Genomic DNA, 22,332 nt, shown 5'->3' with positions numbered 1-22,332 from the left:
TGCTAGAATGCTTTCGTGTCATTGGCTAGACTGTGTCCCGCCCCACCAAGTCATCCAATCCACTATTGGTCCAGCTGAAGAATTTGACTGGGGTTTAAGGTCTGAGCGGCGATGGCGGCAGCCGCAGCTAGTAGGGTAGTTGGGGCAAAGCTGGGCCTGCGTGAGATTCGCATCCACTTGTGCCAGCGCTCGCCTGGCAGCCAGGGCGTCAGGTAAGGTGTGGGGGAGGGATCGGGGTTCGGGAGGCTGAGGTCGAGACTTCGACCTTCCGATGTTTGGGGAAGTCCGCGTCTACCGTAGCGCAGGGCTCTATCTGGTTCCGCAGGGACTTTATCCAGAAACGCTACGTGGAGCTGAAGAAGGCGAACCCTGACCTTCCCATTCTAATCCGGGAATGTTCTGATGTTCAGCCCAAACTGTGGGCCCGCTATGGTGAGTGCGGGGCAATCGGGGTCTAGGAGAAAGCGCAGTCCAAGGTCACACGAAAATATGTGGAGAGACTAAGCTCGGATTTAAACCAGGTTGTTTCCGCTGAAAAGTTCACATTCGCGGCCGTGATGCTTTGTATGTTGGATAACATTTGTGTAGGCTTTGGTTAGGATCTACTTAGGTACCAGAGAGATTTTCAGGTCAGAATTGGCTTCAAGAGCCAGGCACATTCGGGAGGCTGAGGCCAGAGGATTTCTGTGAGTCAAAGGCCTTCCTGAACTACAAGACCTTGTTTCAAAAACAACGAACAAAATAAAAGAGCTTAAGAAAAAAAGAAAAAAAATGCTATCCAATTGCTGTCAGTCCTTTCAAATTACCTGTGGCCAGTGCAGATGTAGGTACTGAGAATCTCAATAATGAGCAGTAATTTGTTCCCTAAATCTCACTTAATCCTGACTAAACATGAGGGGTGGATTAATTTTTCCTGTATAGATTAGAAAAATAGAACGTTATGAAACATACTTATGCAGCTAATGTAATGATAGGATTGAGCCTTTACATTTGGTCCCTTAAAATGCACCTCCAGACTTTCACAGCTGACTCTTATTACTAAGTTTGTTGTCATTTGTGTCTAAATACATCACTTCAAAAAGACAATCCCTGCCCAGTAATGTAATATTGTCAGTCCCTTTTCATTACCCTCTATTATATTCCACCATATCCCAATCTTAAATTCCCAATGCTGCCTAACATGTAGTAGAATTTTGTTTTTCGTTACACTCTACCCTCAGAATGTTTGGGGGTAGGAGAAAGTTACACCTAAGGCAAGTTGGGTGTAACTATGGACATCTGTACACTAATACAATGAGGAAAGGTTCTCGCCCTTAAAGCTAGTAGACAGTAAGAGGAGATACAAGTAACTTCAGTCTATTGATTGTAGAAGCCCTAAGAATGAAAATCTAGCCAAGGCTAGGCTCATATATATTATACACTGGCTGCCATGGTTAGTAATAAATGCTTACAATGACTCTTGAAACGTCAAAATTCCTTGAAACACGTCAAAATTCTTGTTGGATGTAGGTGTATTTTGAAACCCCCTGGATTAATTTTACACATACCAAATTCACTTTGATTATAATCTCTTTACTGTCTTTCGCATCCTAACAAGACTTGTAATTTGGTAGCCCCAAATGAGGTACAGTGATATCCACCTATAATCCCAGCATTCAGGAATTTGAGGATAGCCCTGGCTACATAGTGAATTTATAACCCTTTTTCAAAAAATAAAAACAGATAAAACCATCTGGTAGTCCCATGATGCAGAGTACTTATTTAGTAATCTTTCTGTCTCTTCAGCATTTGGCCAAGAAAAGAATGTCTCCTTAAACAACTTCAGTGCTGATCAAGTCACCAGAGCCCTGGAAAATGTGCTAAGTGGCAAAGCTTGAAGCCTTCACTGAGGATTATGACCAAGAGCCCCTGAACCTGGGCTCTGCAGGACAGTACAGTGGGAAAATGTGTTCTCTTATAAAGCTTGTGCTGTAAAATACTGATTTAGAGTGTTCTTTCAATTGTTTTACTTCTACCCCTTATTTTACAACCAGAGGCAAAACAGTGTAATATAAAAATAAAACTTTATTCTTTCTCATCAGAAGCCACCAGTTGAGCAGGGGTAAGGGTTGTAGTGAGAGAACCGGGGCCCCAGAATAAAGATTGTATCATTCCCCCGGGTGTCCCTGTTTAAACAATGTGGGAAAAAGAGTAGCTAAAGTGTGGGAGAAGAAAGAGTTCATAACGATCCTAATCCTCCTGAAAAAAAATGAGCAAACAAGTGACTGGTGAGAGTGTGGGGAGTATGTAACATTAAAAAGCCAGGTCAGCTATGAAGAGCTATCTGCTGGAGAGCATGCACTCGATCCTGAAGCTGGACTTCCTCCTGATGCCTTTCCAAGGCCTGCAGGCCAGATTGCTGCAGGAAGGCCTGGGCAGCCTAGGGGAAGAAAAAGACCCAACACCTGGGTTCCCATGCCCTAAGACTCAATCCTAGCCTCATGGATTAACCCGCTTTTTGGTGAGCTCCTGGAAGAGGGTTCATTCCCAACAAGACACAGGTTATAATCTATAGCCCACACCAAGCCAACCCCACCTGAAGAAACATCCATAGATGGGACTAGGAGGCCATAGTGACAGTAGAGACTTCTGAACAGAGAAATGAAAGGCCAGGGGCAGAAACCCACCTCTGGCTGATAGAAGAATAGCAGCTGCAGCAGCTCCAAGCTCTGACCTACTACCTCAGTGTCTGAGAAGGTCACTGTATTTAGCAGACAGGGGAGCAGTGGCCCTGGCCACAGCCGCTGACAGTAAGCCGGACCCTTCTCTGCAACATTGCACAGAACTGTGAGCACCTGCAGAGAAAGGTATACAATCCCTCAGAGGAGGAATAACAAAGATGATATATGGTATTGGGCACATACACACTATCCCAAACTGGTAAGCACATCCTTTAATCCCTGCAACTAACTCAGGTACTTTAGCCCCAATTATATGTGGAGAGGCTGACTGATTGATTTGTATAAGGAAAGTAGTAATCCAGTTTAGGAAATTATACCTAGATTGGCCTAGATCTCAAGTCATAACATACCACTTGTCAGCTTTCAATAACAGTGTCAGCTTTACCACTTCTGAGAACTGAGGACTTTTTGTTTACTCTTTAACAAGCGAGTCTTGGACTCATCACCCTAATACATACCAGTATGCTCACCACATTTGACAGTGACAACAGCTGCAAGAGGGGTTCAACCAGGTCCAAGGAGAGCAGAGAAGTACATGAAGTAGGACTGTTTGCTGGAAGGGAAAATGTCAGTATGCAGTACTTTATACTAGGGCATGAACTGTTTCACCCAATGCTACCCAACTCAGCCTAGCTCATGTGTAAGCATCCCTTATAGTTAAAGGTCTGAGCCAGCCTAAAGAAACCAGTTTTCCAGATGGTTGGTCTGCAGGTCCTGTGGACAAAAAATGCCTATCTCCACTGATGGCTACTCCTAGAGCATGTGCCTCTCTGAATTCTTCACCATCCTTCACTTTCCTCCCATCCACATCATGAAGCCCTTCATTACCACCTGTCTTCAGGAAGACAAGAGTGTCAGAGACCTCTTTAACTGTGGCTGAGGACTGGACCTCCCTAGATTTCTGACAGGGGCTAAAGGGGGCTAGTTTCCTGAGATACCCACTCTGTTTCAGCAGCTCTGGAGCCCCCTTCCCCTGGCCCTGCTCCAGCCCCAGTGGAAAAGTTTCATTTACACTTCTGTCTCCAAGAGTTTCCAGCTGTGGGGTGCTAGCTACCACCAGGACGCTGAATAAGCCAGGACAGGAAGGCCTCCACTGAGGGTTAAAGAGAGGTAGGTGAAGGACCTCCTTAAATCCAGACTACATAGACCCCTCCAGAGATACTGAAAAGTCCCCCACCTACCCACCTTTCATTTTGCATTTTAGTTTTTTAACTGCTTTATTCCCTCATGCTTTGGTTTTAATATTTTGATGATATTAAAATGAAGGGCCAGATCTGAATAGACAGACTGTGGTACATACCAGTGAGATTATTGAGGAGCCAGAGGCCCTCAGGAAGCAGGCGGGGCTGTTTCTGAAGGAAGAACTCAAGTAGGATAAACAAGGCTGCCACAACACGTTCATCTTGGAGCTGCATTTGCCCTCCTACATCCTCTACTGCCACCTCTGTTAGCAAGTTACTTAGACACCGAATCACAGGGCATGCAAGCTGCAAAGACAAATCGAGGGTCAGGTGTAAAGAAGAAACGTTACTGAACACCAGAAGGGCAGAGAATAAAGAAGTATCTCCCAGACCATGACCCGTCCTTTTCACCTACCAGCTCTAGTCCTGCATCCTCTGTTCTCTGGACAACCTCAGCCAAGTCCAATAGCAGCAGCCCTAGAGTAGACAGAGCTCCATGGGTGATAAGCAGGGTATTGTTGACCTGGCTGGGCAATAGGACACAAGTAGTCAATACCTTTAGGCTGGGAAACAGTCTCATTCTGGGCATGGGGGGGGGGGGGGGAATGCGCTGCAGGGCAGTGAAGGGACATACCACAGAGTATAAAAACTGGTGTTTAAAGACCTAAGATAACACATTAGGAAAGATCTCCAGCATTTTCTCAAATAGCCTGTGTTACCTGCAGATGATGTAGTGAAGGCACCATGCGAACTCCACAGCAACCCCAGGGTTCAGCTTTGGGCCTGGCTGCATCAACTGCAGCATGTGCTGTGGCATGGTGGAGTTCAGGATAGAGCTGTCAACAGAAACAGGGCTAAAATGTGCAATAGCTTTGGAAATCAGAGCTGATCACACTATACTACCAAGAGGGTTGATCCTGGCTGAATATCTAGAGACATAATTTTACTTACGGAATGATCTCCTCTGGAGCTTCCTTAGCCTGCAGAAGCTGGGACAGAGCGTATCCAACAGCTTCCAGCACAGCCACATGTGGTGACTAGAAGTAGACAGGGTAGCATTCTGACTTTGGAAGTCGGATCACACGGTCACTTGAGACTTTTAGCCTGCTGGTATAGAGCTGGGAGCTACCTACTCAAAGCCAGTGGGGCATGAAGGGAGGAGCAAAGGGAGGTTTTCCCAGGAGACGGAAAGGAAGCACTTACCTGGATGCAGGAGGCCAAGGCTGGAATAATGCCCTGTGGCAGCAGCTGTCTCCTCACAGCCCCACTCTCCACAATCAGGTTCCCCAGTGTATATAGACACAGCTCCTGAGAGCAGGCAAGAATGGCATTGGGCTGGGCTCACCTCATGTCAGATCTTAAAGCTCACAAAACAGTGTTGAAAGGTATATCCACTACTGTGGGGATCAGGAATGCTTTTTTATTTTTTATTCTGCCTATCTGTCAACTCAAACTGAACCAAGAACACTATTTTTAAATCTAAGCCCAGAACAAGGTGGTAGGGACAGGGCTTACTATGAAGTCTGAACTGTGACCGCAGAGGTAGGTGAGGAGGTAAGAAGTAGCTGGTAGGCAGGCTTCAGCCACAGCAGACTGCTCAGAATGAGAGAGTTCATGAAGGCACCGAGCTGCCTCAAGCTGCAACAGGGCTCGGTTGCAGGTCAGAAGCCCAACCAGGGTCCGCATGCTGCCCTCAAGCCTACATGAGTGAACACCAGAGTCCTGATAAGCCTGTGATTCAGTCCCTTTACCCTCTTCTGTCCCCTCAGAACTCCGGGTGACCACTCACACTGACCGGATGAAGGTTTGCTGTGTCTCAAGGTGCTGCAAGCCTCGACGAAGGGTGACCAGAGCTTTCTCTCTCTCCTTTTCCTCTGTCCCCCGCTGAGCTAGTCGGAGGAACTGCTGGATCTAAAGTCCAGGACAGAAGAGAGAAGACTTAATTGCCAGGAAGCAAGTCCTGTGTCCCTCTCTGCTCACTTCACTTGTAGGACCTCCAATATCACATCATCTCCAGAACTTGTCCTAACAAGGCTAATAAATGCCAATGCTGCAGGGGAACATGCAGGTAGGGAATCAGAGCTAAATTCTAATACCAGCCCTGCCACTCACTCTAAAAGAATCTGAATCTGTTTCCTCACCTGAAAAAAAGAATGATAGTGTTTTCCTTCTTATGGGGGTATTTCAAGGACAACATTTAAACTTTTCAGCCTTGCAAACTACTTTCCAGATCAACAATGGCGAACTTTTAGAGACAGTGCCAAATGCAACTCAAAACCTATTTACCTATCACAAAATGGCAACAATGCAATTAAACAGTTTAGAAAAAAACAGCTCTACATTATCTTTTGTCTTAAAAGAAAAGCACAATTACAATTAACAAGTGTCCTATAGGTTTACCACCACTGCTTTGGGTATTTCCCCCCATACAATCTACAGCCCAGAACACTCAGCAAAACGACTTATAATTTTAACACTTCCAAGCTTTTGCACATCTATTTCCCCTGCCTGGGGACTCTATCCACTTTCTCCAGATTTCTGTTCACTGTTGTCTCAGAAAAGTTAGTTCTTTCAGTCCTCCTTTGGCAGACTTACTCGGAGTTTCTTTGGTACCTTATGATTCTTTCCATTATGATAGGTGGTAACACAATTGTTTCCTTCACAGGTTTGTGAGCACTTCAAAGAAGAGAACTCTTATCTTTTCATCTTTGTACTCTTTGAGGTCCTGCATAATATTCTGGCATAATGTGTGCACATAATGAATAAATAGTATAGCCTAGGCCTAAGTGCTGTCTGAAATTAATATATAAGCACAGGCAATACAAACACAAAATATATCTAATGCCTGTTGAACGTATAAACGGTATGTATTCATCCAATAAATAATAAACATCTATTCCACCCAATATAAAAGTCTAAATTATCGTGTAATTAAAAATCTACCTGGAGGGATGGTAAAATATAAAGCAAACAATTTGGTAATACGATTAACATTCTGCAAGAAATAAACAGGCTGCCAAACAATACCAAAAAGGATCCACTTTGGATGTAGTAAATACAAACACCTTGACAAAGCACAAAGAAGTGAACAGGAAGGAGACGGTGGTTGGTAGAGTAAGTTGATAAGAATTAGTTGTAAGTTAACCAGAGTTTTGCAGGTCAAAGGAAGGATTTTGGTGTTTTCAAAATACACGCACTGAAGATGACAAGTTTAAACCTTTTAGCTGCAGCATCTAGAAGATAATGACTGCATCTGAGATAACGACGCATGTGAAGAATCTATGAGTTCCTTAAGAGATGAAATAGCTAGGATTTGATGGAGTGATGTGGGGAGGAGGGGCAATGAATTTTAGACGATAATTTCCCTATTTTTAGCCTGACCCACAGGACCTATGGACGTCTACAACGCCTTGAGTTCAGGTTTGGGGCAGACCTCAAGTACCAATGGAGTTCTGGAGCCAGGGAGTGAGCACTACTGAGCACTACAGCGGGCATTTCTCCTGGCCCTCTCACCTCGGTTTCCCCAAGAATGGTGGCCGCATCTTCTCCAACAGCTTCCTCTGGATCTTCTCTCAGCAGCCTCTTGCTGACCAGTTGTTGCTCCCTCCGCGCCTTCCGCAGTGCTGAGGACAGCGCATCTGGTTCGGGGTAGGCAGGCGCCAAGCACCCAGAACCCAGTTTTCAGCTCGGCGTCTCCTTTCCCCACCACCGACCGCGACAGCCCGATTTCCCGGTGTCCCTCGCCTGCCCACACCTGCCTCCCGCTCCCGCCGGCGGCACCGCAGCTCCTCCACCCCGCAGGCCACCCGCCTGAGACGGCTTTGCCGCCGGCTCCACATGGCGAAACTGGAAAAGACTACTAGGGAACTCAAGGGCTGCAACGTCGCCCGGAAGCGGAGAAAATAGAAGGAATTGCGCAGTTGAGCGCGAGGGGCGGGGCATAGGACGGGGTGCGTTGTAGGCGGAGCACAGCGCGGTGAGGGGCGGGGCGGTGAGGGGCGGGGCGCGGGGAATTGTACCTCTAGCGCCACCAGAGAGGTGAGATCTGTGGTACGTTTCTTTCCTTACCTATACAGGAGGCCAGCAGTGTCACAGTGTCCCTATACTCTCGCCCAACATATTCAAAACAATACAGAGTCTAGGAAGAGCCGCATGCCATTTCAGCAATAACTTGGCTCCCACTGGAGTGTGCTGCCTAAATGCTTGAAGCGCATTATCCCATTGAATGTTTGACACATCGACTGTTATCCCCATTTTACTGGTGAGAAAAGCATTGCATTGCTATGCACAAAAGGAAGTTCCATTATTTTTACGATAAAATAAGTCTTTTACCAAATGTTGAGCACCACTACTTTACCAGGTACTAGAGAAGCACTAAAGGAGAGAAGGGAAAAAAGTGCTCCTCGCCCACAAAACCCAAAGTGTTGCAAACCACACTATATGATCTAATTCTTGATTTCCCTTCCAGTCTAGAGTGGAAGAGAGTCTCATCTTTTTTGTTTTGTTTTGTTTTGTTTTAAGATCTCTATGCTTGTTTTGAGACAAGATCTTGCTGTGTAGTCCAGACAGACTTTGATCTCGTAGCAGTCTTGCAGCCTCAGCCTCTTGAATCCTGAGATTACATGTGTGTGCCACCTGGGCAATTTCTTTGTTCTTTAAAATAGCTTTCTAGACACTAAATCCCACTTTTTCACAGGTTGTACACACTGCTAGGAACCCTGTAACTGCCTTCTACCCACACCCTTCCCTTAGCATCATCCTGGAGAGTTCATCTCCTATGTCACCCACACAGCACCATGTGACCATTGTCCCTGTTATATACTTCATAACTCTTTTCACAGCTGTCACTAAATTACAGTGTAATTGCTTGATGTTATCTCTTCCTATATCCCTTCACAGTTCCTGGGGGCACTTAAGAATTTTTATTGGCAGCCTCTGGTTTTTACAAAACTATTATTTAGGCAAAGGTACAAGAAAGGAAAAGGTATTGTTCCTCAAATCATTTTCCTTCCAATTCAATTGTACCCCCCCCTTGAAACCAAACAATGAAGTCTATAATCTCTTCCTCAAAACAGTCTATTAAATATCCACAGACCATCATCCTGACCTCACACCTTTTCTCCAAGCCCAAAATCCAGTCACCCATCGGACAGCTGTTAATTGAGCGCCTGTTATGCACAATGCAACGAGGACAGAGCTGTTGATGATTCTTAATGCAACAGGCTGGCTTTTTAAACCCATATCCTATCCTTGGTGGGGAAAATGAGACCAATTCTTGGGCAAAAACTATGTTTTGCCTATGCCTCAGTCAGTCACAGCTGTCCAAATTGCCTTTCTTCACCTATTTGCAACACTGTTTTCCCTGTAAGAACTTACCCCATGTTTTGTCTTCTCCAGGGCTGGCTGTTCCTTTCTCCAGAACTCTTATAGAGCCACCTCTGTAAGAATCTTCTTCATTATGGACCGGTTTTCTTTCTTCATATTTGTTTCCCCACCCACTGGAGCACTTGAAGGACTATGTCTTGGTCAGGACTGCATCCAGAGCTTCCCTCCAAATGTACACTTGTCCCTGTCCTAGTGACTCTCCTCTGCCTGAGTCTCCCTCTGCTGACACCACCCTAGGAAAAGATAGTCTACTTAGGTATATCATAACAAGGAAGTCGGGATAGAGTTTATATGAGGTTAAGGAATTTGGATTAGGACAGAGCTAGTTTCTTTTAGTGTTTTGGACAGATTTTTTTTTTTTTTTTTTTGTGGTACTGGGGCTCAAACTCATGACCTCGTGCTTGCCAGGCAAGCTCTTATGCCTGCTTAGCTAAATCCCCAGGCCTCTTTTAGTGCTTTGGGAAACTATCTAAACACCTTTATCAGTGCCTGGAAATTTTCAAGGCCCTGGATTGAGTTCAGAACTGCAGGGGAAGCAGAATACAAAAATAAATAGCACTACAGTACAACACAATGAACCCACCAAGAAGCAAGTTAGGAAAACAATTCTATTCACAGTAGCTTCAAAAGCAAACAAATACTTAGGAATTAACCTAACCAAGAAGGTGAAAGACCTTTATCGTGAAAACTGTCATATCCTCAAAAAAGAGATTAAGGAGGACATCAGAAAATGAAAAAAATACCTCCTGTTTCTGGAAAAGTAGAACCAATATTGTCAAAATGATCACATTATCAAAACTAATATATAGGTTTAATGCAGTCTCAATCAACATACCAGAAACATTCCACACTAGAGGGCATAATCCTAAAAGTCATATGAAACCAAAAAGATACCCAGAAGAACAAAAGCAATCTTGGGCAACAAGAGCAAAGCAAGTGGCATCATAATCCTAGATTTAAGGTAAAGTTATAATAAAAATCTACAGTGATAAAAATAACAAATACTGCACAAAACCAGATATGTGGATCAGTGAAATAACCCAATACATTCATCTATCTGATATCTGACAAAGAGGTCAAAAACAATGCTGGAAGAAAGATAGCCTCTTAAACAGTGCTGGGAAAACTGACTACTCACAGGCAGAAGGTTGAAGCTATACCCATAACTTTCACCATGTACTAAACTAAAATAAAAAATAGACCAGAGACCTACATACTGAAACAGAAACACTGAATCTGATACAAAATAGTTAAAACTCATGAAGACACAGGGAAGGACTTTACAAACAGAACCTCATTTTCGCAGGAAATGACACCAAGAATCAACACATGGAATTATATCAAATTTTAAACTTCTGTACAAGTGAAGAGACAATCTAAAGAATGGGAAAAAAATTTTTTAGCATCTTTGTACAGAATTCTAGTGTGTAGAATGTTGTAACCTATTAAAAAAAAAAACCCTCATAAGTCTCCCTAGAGGCAAGAGAAAGATCAAAGGTAACTCTAAGAGCAGAACAGGATGTTTGCCTAGCCCACCTGAACTTTGTTCTTTCCAAGAAATGTACCCACCGTGTTCCTGTTCTGTAGTGCGCTGCAAACCCCACTCGCCTGCATTGTAAGACCAGGAGCTGTTTGTAGTTTTACAGGATAAAAACCCTGCCCTTTAGCTGTTAGGCACGCAGTCTTCCATATTGGCTATTGGAGGCTGTGTCGCCAGGTCTGTGCTTTAATAAATAATTTTTTTCTGTCCAAATTACTTTCTCTGGCTCCTTCATACCTCGGGAAGCGGACCACCACATAGAATGTATAAAATGTATAAAAGATCTAAAAAAGTTAGACTCTACCAGAATAAAAGACACAATTAAAAGGTAGGCTATTGAGAAATCAGGCATTGTGACACATTCTTGTAATTCCAGCCCTCAGGAGGCTGAGTCAGGAGGATTACTGTGAGTTCAAGGCCAGCCTGAGCTACATAGTGAGTTCAAAGCCAACCTACATAGTGAGACTTTGTCTCAAAAAAAAAAAAAAAGGCAATTGCAATGAGTAGTGCCAGAACTGGTGTTGCACACCTGTAATTCCAGCACTCAAAAGCCTGAGGCAGGAGGGCTGCTAAGCGTTTGAGCTAGCCTGAACCACTTAATAGGTTCATGACCAACTTGAACTACATAGTGAGACACTGTCTCAATAATCTAAAATAAATATGTAAATAAATATACTTCTTAAAGAATGAATGACCAATAAGTACTGTATATGAAAAAATTCTCATCATCTTTGCCCATTAAAGAAATATAAATCAAAACAACACTGAGATTTCATCTTACTACAAGAATAATGACTGTCATCATAAACTCAAAAAACAACAGATCCTGGCAAGGTTGTGGGATAAAAGAAACCCTTCTATATTATTGGTAGGAAAGTAAACTAGTACAATCAGTATGGAGATTTCTCAAAAAAAAAAAACCCTAAAAACATTAAATTCCATTCAACTCAGCTATATTATACCTCTTGTAGCTATCTTCTCAAAAGTTAAAGACATCATATTATAGTGATACAAGCATATCCATGTTTGTGGCAACACAACTCACAATAGCTGAACATTGGAAACAGCCTGTATGTCTATCAACAAATGAATGAATAAATAAAATGTATTTATACACAGTGCAGAGTACTAATCACCCTTAAAGAAGAATAAGCTCGAGTCATTTGTAGAAAAATGAATGCACCATAAGACCATGGTGCTAAGCAAAATAAATCAGACACAGGCTAAATATTATATGGTTTTTCTTACATGAGAAAATCAAAGTATAAATAAAGAGCAAGGCCTGGGGATTTAGCTCAGCAAGTACTCGATTGTTAAGTTCGATCCCCAGTACCAAAAAAAAAAAAAAAAGAAAGAGAGAGAGAGAGAGCAAAACAAAAGATAGATGATAGAAAAAGGGAGGTAGTCCTTTTGTAGATGGGAAAGGGATTTGGGAATGGAGGGAGGTAAAGGAGAGGAATGCAAAGAGAAGCAAAAAAGACCAAGACTCACACAATGAACATATTCATTATATATCAAGAACATAAATAAATAGAAGAGTGGACTGAGCCCTTGCTTTCTCCTATAAAATTAGCCTTTCACATGTGAATGGGCCATTGGCCTTCACCTGTAAATCAAACATTATTTTCAAATATTCACAGATTCCACATATTTTCACCTCCAAATTATATAACTATGACTAGTCACATATCATAATGTATCTCTTGAAGTCCACACTCCATTTTCTTTTTCTTTTCTTTTCTTTTTTTTTCTTGGTACTGGAAACCGAACTCAGGATCTTGCACTTGCCAGGCAAGCACTGTGCTGCTGAGCTATATCCCCAGCCCCCATTCCATTTTCTTTAAGGGTGTACTTCTTTAATTCTAGCTAATAAGCTTATGTATCTCTCTTTAAAAAAATCAAAAAGACTGAAAGGAGGGGCTGGGGATTTAGCTCAGCGGTATAAGTGCCTGCCTTGCAAGCAGGCAGTCGTGAGTTCGATCCCCAGTACCGATAAAAAGCAAAAAGACAAAAACTAAAAAAATAAAAAAAGACTGAAAGGAAAAACAGCTGGCCAGATCACAGAGCATTCTGTATTTCTTAGGACAAAAGAAAAAGTCCTAAGGGCACCTTGGGGGATCCTACAAGAAAACTGTATTAGAAACATTATGTTTCCTAGTTTTAGGTCAGAAAATAGATACTGTTAGTGATAGAATGACTTAGCCATTAAGCACTTCTACTTTTTGTAAAACTTTATTTTAAAGAGAATAAAATCAAACACAATAAAGCCAATCAAAACAAAACAGTGACAGTGATACAGGACTTCAAAACGGGATAATAAGCAATCAATAAGGGTTTCCATAAGGCCTACTGTTATTTTCAAAATTGCTGTGCATACCATCAAACATAAAATCAATCAAAACAGAATATTGAAGAAAATAAAACAATAAAATGTAACAAAGCAGTGAGAACAATTTGGATTTCAAAAACAAGACAGAAGAAAATCCTCTATAGTTGCTATATTGCATATTGTTATCCTCTAAATAGATGCTTATACTATCGGCTGTAGACCTGCAAAGTCAATCAAACAATACAGAAATTAAGTTGTTTTTGAATCTCAGTTGCTATCGGCTCTGCCTGTGGTCCTTCAAATCAGTCAGTTGCTTTTCAAGGGGCTCTTCTTGTCTCCTAGTCTATGTTCTGGCTGGCTCACAGGAAGGATGAACTGGCTTCTTGTTTCTCTTCCTGGTCCTTCATGGCCTCTTCTGGCTCACGGAACACCTACTTTTAAGAAAGATACTAGAACTGGGTGTGGCAGTGCACACCTGTAAACCCAGCACTTGGAAGATTGATGCAGGACGATTGCCACGAGTTTGAGGTCAGCCTAGATTTCATAGTGAGTTCTAGACCAGCCTGAACTACATAGTGAGACTCTGTCCTAAAAGCAGGAGGAAGCAGGAGGATCATTGCAAGGCCAAGCTGAACTGCCTAGACAGACCCTGTTTCAAAAAGACAAAAGAGAGAGAGAAAAAAAAAAAAAAAGGTGTGTGTGTGTGTGTGTGTGTGTGTGTGTGTGTGTGTGTGTGTTAGCAGAGCTGTTCTTCACACCAACTTCGTTCTCTTGAACCTAATTCTATCCTCTGGAGTCAGCAGATGAAATTCACAAGATCCCCCACAAAACATCCAGTTAAATACCTAAGGAAAATCAAGGGCTGGGACTTGTACCGGCCTAAGGCGCTGGGGATCCTTGTTTCCTTGTATCCAATAGACATTCTGGAGTGCCTGAGTCATCCTAACTCTGCCTGGCCTGCCGGGCACCAAGTGGCCTAAATGCCCTGAAAAACCCTTCCTGTTTTGGTCACTCTCCCCAAAACAACCTTCGTTGCAATATTTCACAGACAGGAAGTGAGTGGTGGGAAGGAGGAGAAGTAGAGAAGTGACCAGTGTTCACTGAAGGGAGCGGTAACATCTAAAGTTACATAAACTCTCACTGACTGCCCAAAAGATAAGCTGGTCTGTCTGAAGTGGGAGGGCTCCGCAGGACGGGAAAGAAGCCAAAGTCCTTCCCAGAGCCATTCTCGGAACTCCCGGATCATGGTGAGTATAGCTCTCAGGGTCGAACGAGGGTGGCCTGAGGAAGCTCGGGGCGGGCTGGGACCGGCCCTGACCCCCGCTGTCTCGCAGGAGCGCGCTCCCTGCTTGTTGCCGAGGCTGCTGCTGCAGCTGCTGCTGCTGCTGCGCATCTCGGCGGGCACCTCGCAGTCCGCACCGCCCGAGCCCTGCGAGCTGGACGAGGAGGATATCCACTGCGCCTGCAACTTCGTGGATCCACAGCCCGACTGGTCCAGCGCCTTCCAGTGTACTGCGGCCGTCGACGTGAAGATCCGAGCCGGCGGCCGCAGCCTGGAGCCGTTTCTGTCGCGCGTCGACCCCGAGGCCGACCCGCGGCAGTACGTGGACATGATCAGGGCTCTGCGCGTGCGGCGGCTCACGCTGGGAGCCGCGCGGGTTCCTGCTCCGCTCCTGTTCGGCGTGCTGCGGGCACTGGCGTACTCGCGTCTCAAGGAGCTGACGCTGGAGGACATAGAAGTCACCGGCGCACCGCCGCCCCCGCCTCTGGGAGCCTCCGGGCTTGGGATCTCCACCCTGCGCCTCCGCAACGTGTCTTGGGAGGCCGGCGGTGCCTGGCTCGCCCAGCTGCAGCAGTGGCTCAAGCCGAGCCTGCTGAAGGTACTGAGCATTGCCCAAGCACCTTCGTTGGCCTTTGTCTGCGAACAGGTCCTTAGTTTCCCAGCCCTTACCTCCCTAGACCTGTCGGACAATCCTGGGCTGGGTGAACGCGGACTGGTCGGGGCGCTTTGTCCCCACAAGTTCCCGGCCCTCCAGGATCTGGCGCTCCGCAACGCGGGGATAGAGACGCCCAGCGGCGTGTGCGCTAGGTTGGCGACGGCTGGGGTGCAGCCCCGCACCCTGGACCTCAGCCACAACTCGCTGCGCGCTACCATAAACGCTGGCGACCCCAAGTGCGTCTGGCCCAGCGCGCTAAACTCCCTCAATCTGTCATTTGCTGGGCTGGAGCAGGTGCCCCAGGGACTACCAGCCAAGCTCAATGTGCTGGATCTCAGCTGCAACAGGCTGACTCGGGCACCGCGGCTAGATGAACTGCCCACGGTGGGTAACCTGTCCTTGAAAGGAAACCCCTTCCTCCTCGCTGATGCCGCCTTCTCCCAAGGGAACGCTATGAACTCTGAGTCTAACGTGGCCCCAGCCTGTGCACGTTCACACCTGGCAGTGGGGATGTCAGGAACACTGGCTGTGCTCCAAGGGGTCCGAAGCTTTGCCTAACCCAAGGGAAAATGAATGGCCTGATTTGGGAGCACCATCACAATAACCAGCACTTCTTGATCAACCAACTGTCTGCCTCACCTTTATTAAAATTTTAAACCACAAGTCATGTCATTTACTCAACAGATCCTTCCTGGGTAGCTGCTATGCTCTGGGCTCAGGATTGGATAGAGAAAACCATCTTACTTAAACTTGCTTCACCCTTAACCCCTAGAAACTATCTGCCCAAGAAAAGAACTTCAGGTACAGAAGGATCAAAGAAATGTTCCCTACTTGATCCTGTGTGGAAGAAATAAATGCATATTCACAGCTTCCTGAGCAGGTTACTGGCACTTAAAGTGTTGAATGGTGAACATACCTAGGAGGATACAGAATGTTTCCTCTCTGGCTCACTTTCCAAGAAACAAAGGTTAATAAGCCTCAGAGCCATTGGTTTATGGGCTTTGACTTTCTTCCCCACCCCCTCGAGGGGAGGAATTTCACAATTTCATTTTCACAATTTAAAGGATCCTCCCCCATAGTTAAAATTCCTCTGCCACTACAAGTACAGTGGATTTCACTGTATTCTCATCCTGGCCATGGGGAATTGGTGTATAGAAAACAGATGAGATGTAATCTATTACTGAGCCAGAGATCTGTTGTGTTAATATGTGTGTGGGTAACCCTTTCAGGCTGGAATTTTTTAAACAGGGTTTCACCATGTAGCTACAAAGCTACAGTAATCAAAAGAGTGTGATACTGGCAGAAACAAATACCTATAGTTCAATGGAATATATGCATATATGGTAAAATTATCTTTGAGAAGGGTGCTAAGACTATTTGGTAAAGCAAAAACAGATCTTTTTCAACAAATGGTGCTGGGGAAATAGAATACCCTTAACCAAAAGCATGACATGAATCCTTATCTGACACCGTAAAGGGAAACTAACTTAAAATGAATCAAAAACATAAATATCAGATCTGCCAGGCCTGGTGGCACACACCTGTAATCCCAGCACTCAGGAAGCTGAGGCAAGAGGATCACTGCAAGCTCGAGACCAGCCTGGGCTACAAAGTGAGCTCAAAGCCAACCTGAACTGCATAGGGATACACTGTCCCAAAAAGACAAAATCAAATAAATATTAGATCTAAAACAATAAAGTGTTAGAAGAAAATATAGAATAAAACTTCACAAGTTGGGGCCAGAGATTTAGCTCAGTGACATAAGCATCTGCTTTGTAAGCATGAGGTCATGAGTTCAATACCTGGTACAAAGAAAACCAAAAACTTCACAATGTTAGATTTGGATATGACACCAAATGTATAGGCAACAAAAGAAAAAATAGGCTAACTTCACTTTATGAAAAAAAATTTAAATTCATGTATCAAAAGACTCTGTCAACAGAGTAAAAAGAATGAGAGAGGGCCGAAAATACAACTCACTGGCACAGTGCCTTGGCTGGCAAGCGCGCGGTCCTGAGTTCCAGTCATGGTACCAGAAAAAAAAAAAGAATGTGAGAAAATATTTGTAAATCGTATATCTGATGAGGAATTAATATGTAAAATATGCTCAACATCACTAATTATTAAGGTAATGCAAATTCAAATTCCAATGAGGTAGGAGAGGAGATTGAGCCCAGGAATTTAGAACTGTAGTTTGCTATAGCAACCAGGTGTCTGTCCAACAAAATGATTTTCTCCAACTAAGTTTGGAAACTAGAAATTATGTCTTTAGGCATGTGATGTATATTTTTTCTGACAGTTCATAGCCGCGTATGAGCAAGATCCATTTGTCTAATTAGTTAGGATAGAAATTCAGGGAAACCCCAGTAAAGCTCCAAAATTGAGAAATTTGAACTGATACAGCAAGGCTGAATAACAGACCCGGGAGGAGGAAGTGAAGCAAGGAGGGAAATATGACTGTGATAGAAGCTAGGTCTGCACTTCCACACGGCACTTTGTGGTCAGATAGTTGGTATGCTGCGATGGATTTTATGCTGAAAAGATGAGATGTATTCTTAGGGCTTCCTTTTCTGAGCCAAATCTGTTTCCCTGCAGCTCTTTTGTCTTGGTTCTATCATCTGGAAGCAAGCATCCACTAGCTCTTTTCTTTAGATACTGAGAAAGAGGTTTAGTCTTTTAAAAAATCTCTCTCTCCCACCATCCCTCCATTACTTAGTCTTCTCTTCTCTAACACAAACACTTCAGCCATTGCTTTTGTTTGTTTGTTCATTTGTTTTGTCTCAAGTTGCATTCATTTACCTATAAAAGTCTCCAATTTACCCTTCTTTACAGCTGAGTAGTACTCCATTATATAAAAACACCAAATCTTTTTATCTATTCCTCAGTTGAGGGGCATTTAGGTTCTTTCCAGATCTATTACAAATTGTGCTGTTATAAACATGGGTTCACATATATCACTGTGGTATGATGTTTTTAATTCTTTTGGGAAGATACCCAGAAGGGGAATAGCTGGATCAAATAGGACTGCTAGTCCTAGTTTTTAAAGGAATATCCACACTGATTTCCACAGTGCAGTGATGCACACCAGTCTGCATTACCACCAACAGTGGAGAAGGGCTCCTTTTTCACCACAGCCCCTCCAGAATTTGTTATTGCTTAATTTCCTGATGACAGCCATTCTTTCTGGGATCAAGGTGGGAATCTCAGTGCTGTTTTAATTTGCATCTCTGAAATGACCAGTGATGTCGAGCATTTTTTCACCTATTTATTTGCTGTTCATATTTCTTCATCTGGGGAGCTATGGCAAGAGAACTGAAAATTTGAGCCCATCTGTGCAACTTAATGATTTCGTGAGTTCCGATCTCAAAATAAAAAATAAAACAGAGCTGAAGACTGTAGCTCAGGATGAAGGCCCTGTGTTAAATTCTCAGTACAGGTACTAAAAAAAGAAAAAGGAAAGAAGGAAGGGAGGGAGGGAGGAAAGAAAGAAGGAAGAGAGGAAGGAAAAATGGAAGAGAAAGAAAATTTCATTTATAATAGCAGCATAAATAATAAAATAATTACAAATAAATATATCAAAAGAATAGCAAAACTTAAAAACCCAAACCTACAAAATACTGTTAAAAGGAATTAAAGAAGATCTAAGTGGATGGAGTAACATCCTGTGCTCATGGATCTTAACATCATTATGAAGGCAGTCTTCTCCTGACTCAGCTACAGATTCAATGAAATCCTTATAAGGATTTGAGCAGCTGGTTTCTTTGTGTACAGTGACAAGCTGATTTTATAGTTTTCAGACACAGAATAGACAAAATAATCATTAAAATAATCCAGTAAAAGAAAAACAAGTTTGAAGGGCTCATACTTCCTGTTGTAGTCAAGAGATTGCAAGGAAAATAATTACATACAGGGCATAAAATTTACAGAATTATTTTATAATAGTCACTCAAAAAATTAAATAAAAGAATCCATCTGAGGGCCTGGATCCCGTGTCAACATCCTGCATAAGTCCAGCTGAAGACCTAGAGCCCATGACAGTGTCCCCCATGAGTCCAGCTGGAGGCTTAGAGCCCACGAGAATGACTCATGCAAGTCTGTTTCATGGATCTGCGCTGGGAAGGCCCGAAGGTCAATACTGGAAGCTAGAAAGTCTGTGCCAGCAAGATGAAGGATCTGTGCCAGTAGGCTGAGGGTTCTGCACTGGAGCCAAGAAGAAATGATCAAAGTAAGAACCAGAGTTCCCCGCAAAAGTACCACAGCCATCCTCAGCAACAATGAGGTCTCAACTCCTCCAACAATGAGAACAGCAGAGTTCATATCAGGAAAGAAGCTTAACAAGCTCCTCCAGGAGAACCAACAGCACCACAGACAACTAACAACACTGTCTCTTCCTCTCCAGTTCTCCCTTTTATCTTGGCAATGATCCGCTGGTGGCCTATCCACACTCAACACCACACTGATTCAATTCAGCTGTTATTACAGGGTGACCAACAGCTATCAATCCACCACACTTCCTGATTTTAAAATACATTGTGAAGCAAGAGCAATCAGGACAATGTGGTATTAGCATAAGGACAGACACTGAGATCAATGTAATAAAAGCAAAATTTAGAAACAAACCAATGTGTCTATGTATGATTCATTCTGTCAGGGCTGCCAAGTACATTAAATGAGGAAACACTTGTCTTTTCAATTAATGGCACAGGGATACCTGAATACTCATATGCAGACTCATGAATTTTGGCCCACCTCTGTTCATAATTAAAAGTTAACTCAAAATCGCTTATTGACCTAAAGATAAGTGTTCAAACTAGAAAACTGTTAGAAGAAATTCATCTACATAGTAGTTTATCATATTAAAAGTAAACATAAAAAATCTAAACATGTAATTATTATCATATGATGCAACACTACCATTTGTTTATATATCTAAAAGAATTGAAAAGGGATATTCAGCTGGACATAGTGGCACATTTCTGTAACTCTGGCACTCAGGTGGCTGAGGCAGTAGGACTGCCATGAGTTTGAAGCTGGCCTAAGCTACGTGAGTTCAAGTCCAGCCTACATTACTAAGCAAGTTCCAACAAAGAAAAGAAAACTACAAATAAATATGTTATAAATGTAAAAATTCTTGGCAAATACTAGTAAATTGAATCTGCAAGCACATTTAATTTTTTTTTGTCTTTTTCCTTTTTATCGGTACCAGGGATTGAACTTGTGACTGCCTGCTTACAAGGCAGGCACTTATGCTGCTGAGCTAAATCCCCAGCCCCTAGCACATTTAATTTTTGATACTAAGAATTGAACTCAGGACCTTGCACTTGCCAGGTAGGCATTTATGCCGCTGAGCTATATCCCTGGCCTTCTAAACACATTTAAAGGCTCATATATTATGACCAGAGGTCTTGGTTACTTTTCTCTCATTGCTAGGGCAAAATACCTAACACTCAAAATTAAGGAAAGAAAGCTTATTTAGCTCACAGTTTGTGGAGGTTTCCATCAGGTCTCTGAACTAGACCCCTGCCCAACTAGGAAGAAAAACTCTCCCAAACAGATCTGTTATTCACACCTAGGGGAGCATGACATTCAACAGGAAACCAGCAGCATGTTCCCACATGGCTCGACCTACAAAGAGCTGGTTCCACGAAAAACCACAAGAGACCTGCTGCACCTGCCAGCATGTCCTGTTTCCAACTCTGCCCTATCATTCAGACTTAAATCCCCTACTCAGAGACCCAAAATTTCACATCCCCCTCAGCAACACCTCCCTCCTCTACCTAAACTTCTCTATAAAAACATGCCTTCACCTCTTGATCAGGGCCAATGGTCTTTTTTTCTTTTTTAATAAGTGCTTTTTATTTTATTTTACTTTTGTCTTTTTGAGATAGGGTCTCCCTGTGCTGTACAGGGTGACCTTGAGCTCACCTTGTAGCCCAGGTTGGTCAAATTTGCAAGGATCCTGCTGCTTCAGCCTCCCAAGTGCTGGGATTATAGTTGTGTACCACCACACCTGATTGGGCCATTGGTCTCTTTACCTTTGGCCCTATTACACCTGATTTGCAATAAAATTATTGCTGTTTGCTTCAACGTTGCTTGCGATGGTGGGTCTCAGCTGTACCTCGGTTTAGCCTAACAGTTTCAGGCTATAATCAGCTGGCTCCAAAGCAGGGTGGCATGGCACAGGAGCAACACTTCAAGGCAGCAGAAGACAGCAAAGAAACAGGAGCAAAAAAGTGGGGGAGCAAGCCTCCTTTTCCTCCCTTACATTGTACACAGGTCGCCCCTCCTCCAGGGCAGGTGCAGCAATCACACCACCTCTGCGCTCTCCTCTTGCATAGGATCAGGATGCTTACAAAGTAAGGATACCGGCTCAGTTAAACTTCTAAACTTCTCAAGTTGACACAGTGTATCAACCATAACACCAGGTTAGATTATCGCAGAAATTCTAGTGTAGTTAAAAATAAAGACAATTGACCAATGTAATATATCTTATTAATAGAATAAACTGGAGTAAAAACAATAAATTTGGAATAAAGGGGTGTTTATCCCATGCCAGTAAAAGGCATTTATGAAAAACACATATGTAATATCACATTCAGTAGTGAAAGATTGAACACGTTTCCCCTAATATCAGGCAGAAATTAAAAAATGCCATGTTCATGCTGCTATTCACTATTTTTTGTTTGTTTATTTTAGTTTTTTTGGTACCAGGGATCAAACTCACTATCTCATGCTTATCAGGCAAGCACTTGAGCAGCTGAGCTAAATCCCCAGCCTTACTCACTATTTTTAAAATTAAGTTTATTGGTACATTTTAGGCCTGCATAATGATTGCATTCGTTATAGGGAATTTGTTATCTGTACATGATACAACTTGATTCTTTCCCCCCATTCTCCTACCCTACCTTCAACTCCTCTTTCCCTCCCTATTTGCAAAAGCTTTGTTTCCATTTTTTCTTTCTTTTATCTTCATTTTTTTCTTTTCCCTTCCTTTCTTTCCCCCTCCGCCCTCCCTAATTCCCCTTCCCATTGGGACATTTTCTTCCTATTTCATAATATCTATTATACATTGTGATCCTTAGTTACACTTTCAGTTTTTCATACAAGAGATGCAGTGTTTACATGTGTCCAATTAATTTCAGTTAAGAGTATGACCTCAAGGTGCATCCATTTACCTAGGAATATCTCAAGCTTATCTACATCTTCTTTATTCAATCATCCATTTATGGGCATTTGGGCT

At 43.3% G+C, this 22,332-nt stretch overlaps 3 protein-coding genes across 6 annotated transcripts; 2 read left to right on the top strand and 1 right to left on the bottom strand.

Moving 5' to 3' along the window:
* The first annotated feature begins 6 nt into the window (after positions 1-6).
* Ndufa2 (NADH:ubiquinone oxidoreductase subunit A2) lies at positions 7-1,982 on the top strand. The gene is made up of 3 exons (XM_003477190.5): positions 7-212; positions 326-432; positions 1,786-1,982. Exons 1-3 carry the CDS (start codon positions 112-114, stop codon positions 1,875-1,877), a joined length of 300 nt encoding a protein of 99 aa, XP_003477238.1. The 5' UTR covers positions 7-111; the 3' UTR covers positions 1,878-1,982.
* Positions 1,983-2,046: 64 nt separating this feature from the next.
* On the bottom strand, positions 2,047-7,846 carry Tmco6 (transmembrane and coiled-coil domains 6). 4 transcript variants are annotated; one of them, XM_013140955.3, is made up of 12 exons: positions 7,656-7,846; positions 7,415-7,524; positions 5,691-5,812; positions 5,417-5,600; positions 5,105-5,209; positions 4,853-4,938; positions 4,621-4,737; positions 4,317-4,428; positions 4,021-4,207; positions 3,179-3,273; positions 2,667-2,834; positions 2,047-2,419 (listed from the first exon to the last, which is right to left on the bottom strand). In XM_013140955.3, exons 1-12 carry the CDS (start codon positions 7,738-7,740, stop codon positions 2,306-2,308), a joined length of 1,485 nt encoding a protein of 494 aa, XP_012996409.2. In that variant the 5' UTR covers positions 7,741-7,846; the 3' UTR covers positions 2,047-2,305. The 4 variants fall into 4 exon arrangements, with proteins under 4 accessions (XP_012996409.2, XP_012996410.2, XP_063088293.1 ...); XM_013140956.3 differs by having other exon boundaries at positions 5,697-5,812; positions 7,656-7,845; XM_063232223.1 differs by having other exon boundaries at positions 7,415-7,539; positions 7,656-7,819.
* A 6,351-nt stretch (positions 7,847-14,197) lies between these two features.
* Positions 14,198-15,755, top strand: Cd14 (CD14 molecule). The gene is made up of 2 exons (XM_005008438.4): positions 14,198-14,402; positions 14,490-15,755. The coding sequence occupies exons 1-2, from the start codon at positions 14,400-14,402 to the stop codon at positions 15,648-15,650; spliced, it is 1,164 nt and encodes a 387-aa protein (XP_005008495.3). The 5' UTR covers positions 14,198-14,399; the 3' UTR covers positions 15,651-15,755.
* The last annotated feature ends 6,577 nt before the right edge of the window (positions 15,756-22,332 follow it).

Source organism: Cavia porcellus, unplaced genomic scaffold (genome assembly GCF_034190915.1).
Source record: "Cavia porcellus strain 051 isolate PalLab524CR breed Dunkin Hartley unplaced genomic scaffold, mCavPor4.1 scaffold_21, whole genome shotgun sequence".
Lineage (NCBI taxonomy): Eukaryota > Metazoa > Chordata > Mammalia > Rodentia > Caviidae > Cavia > Cavia porcellus.
The sequence above is the reverse complement of the archived record's forward strand: the minus strand, read 5'-3'. Positions and strand labels throughout refer to the sequence as shown.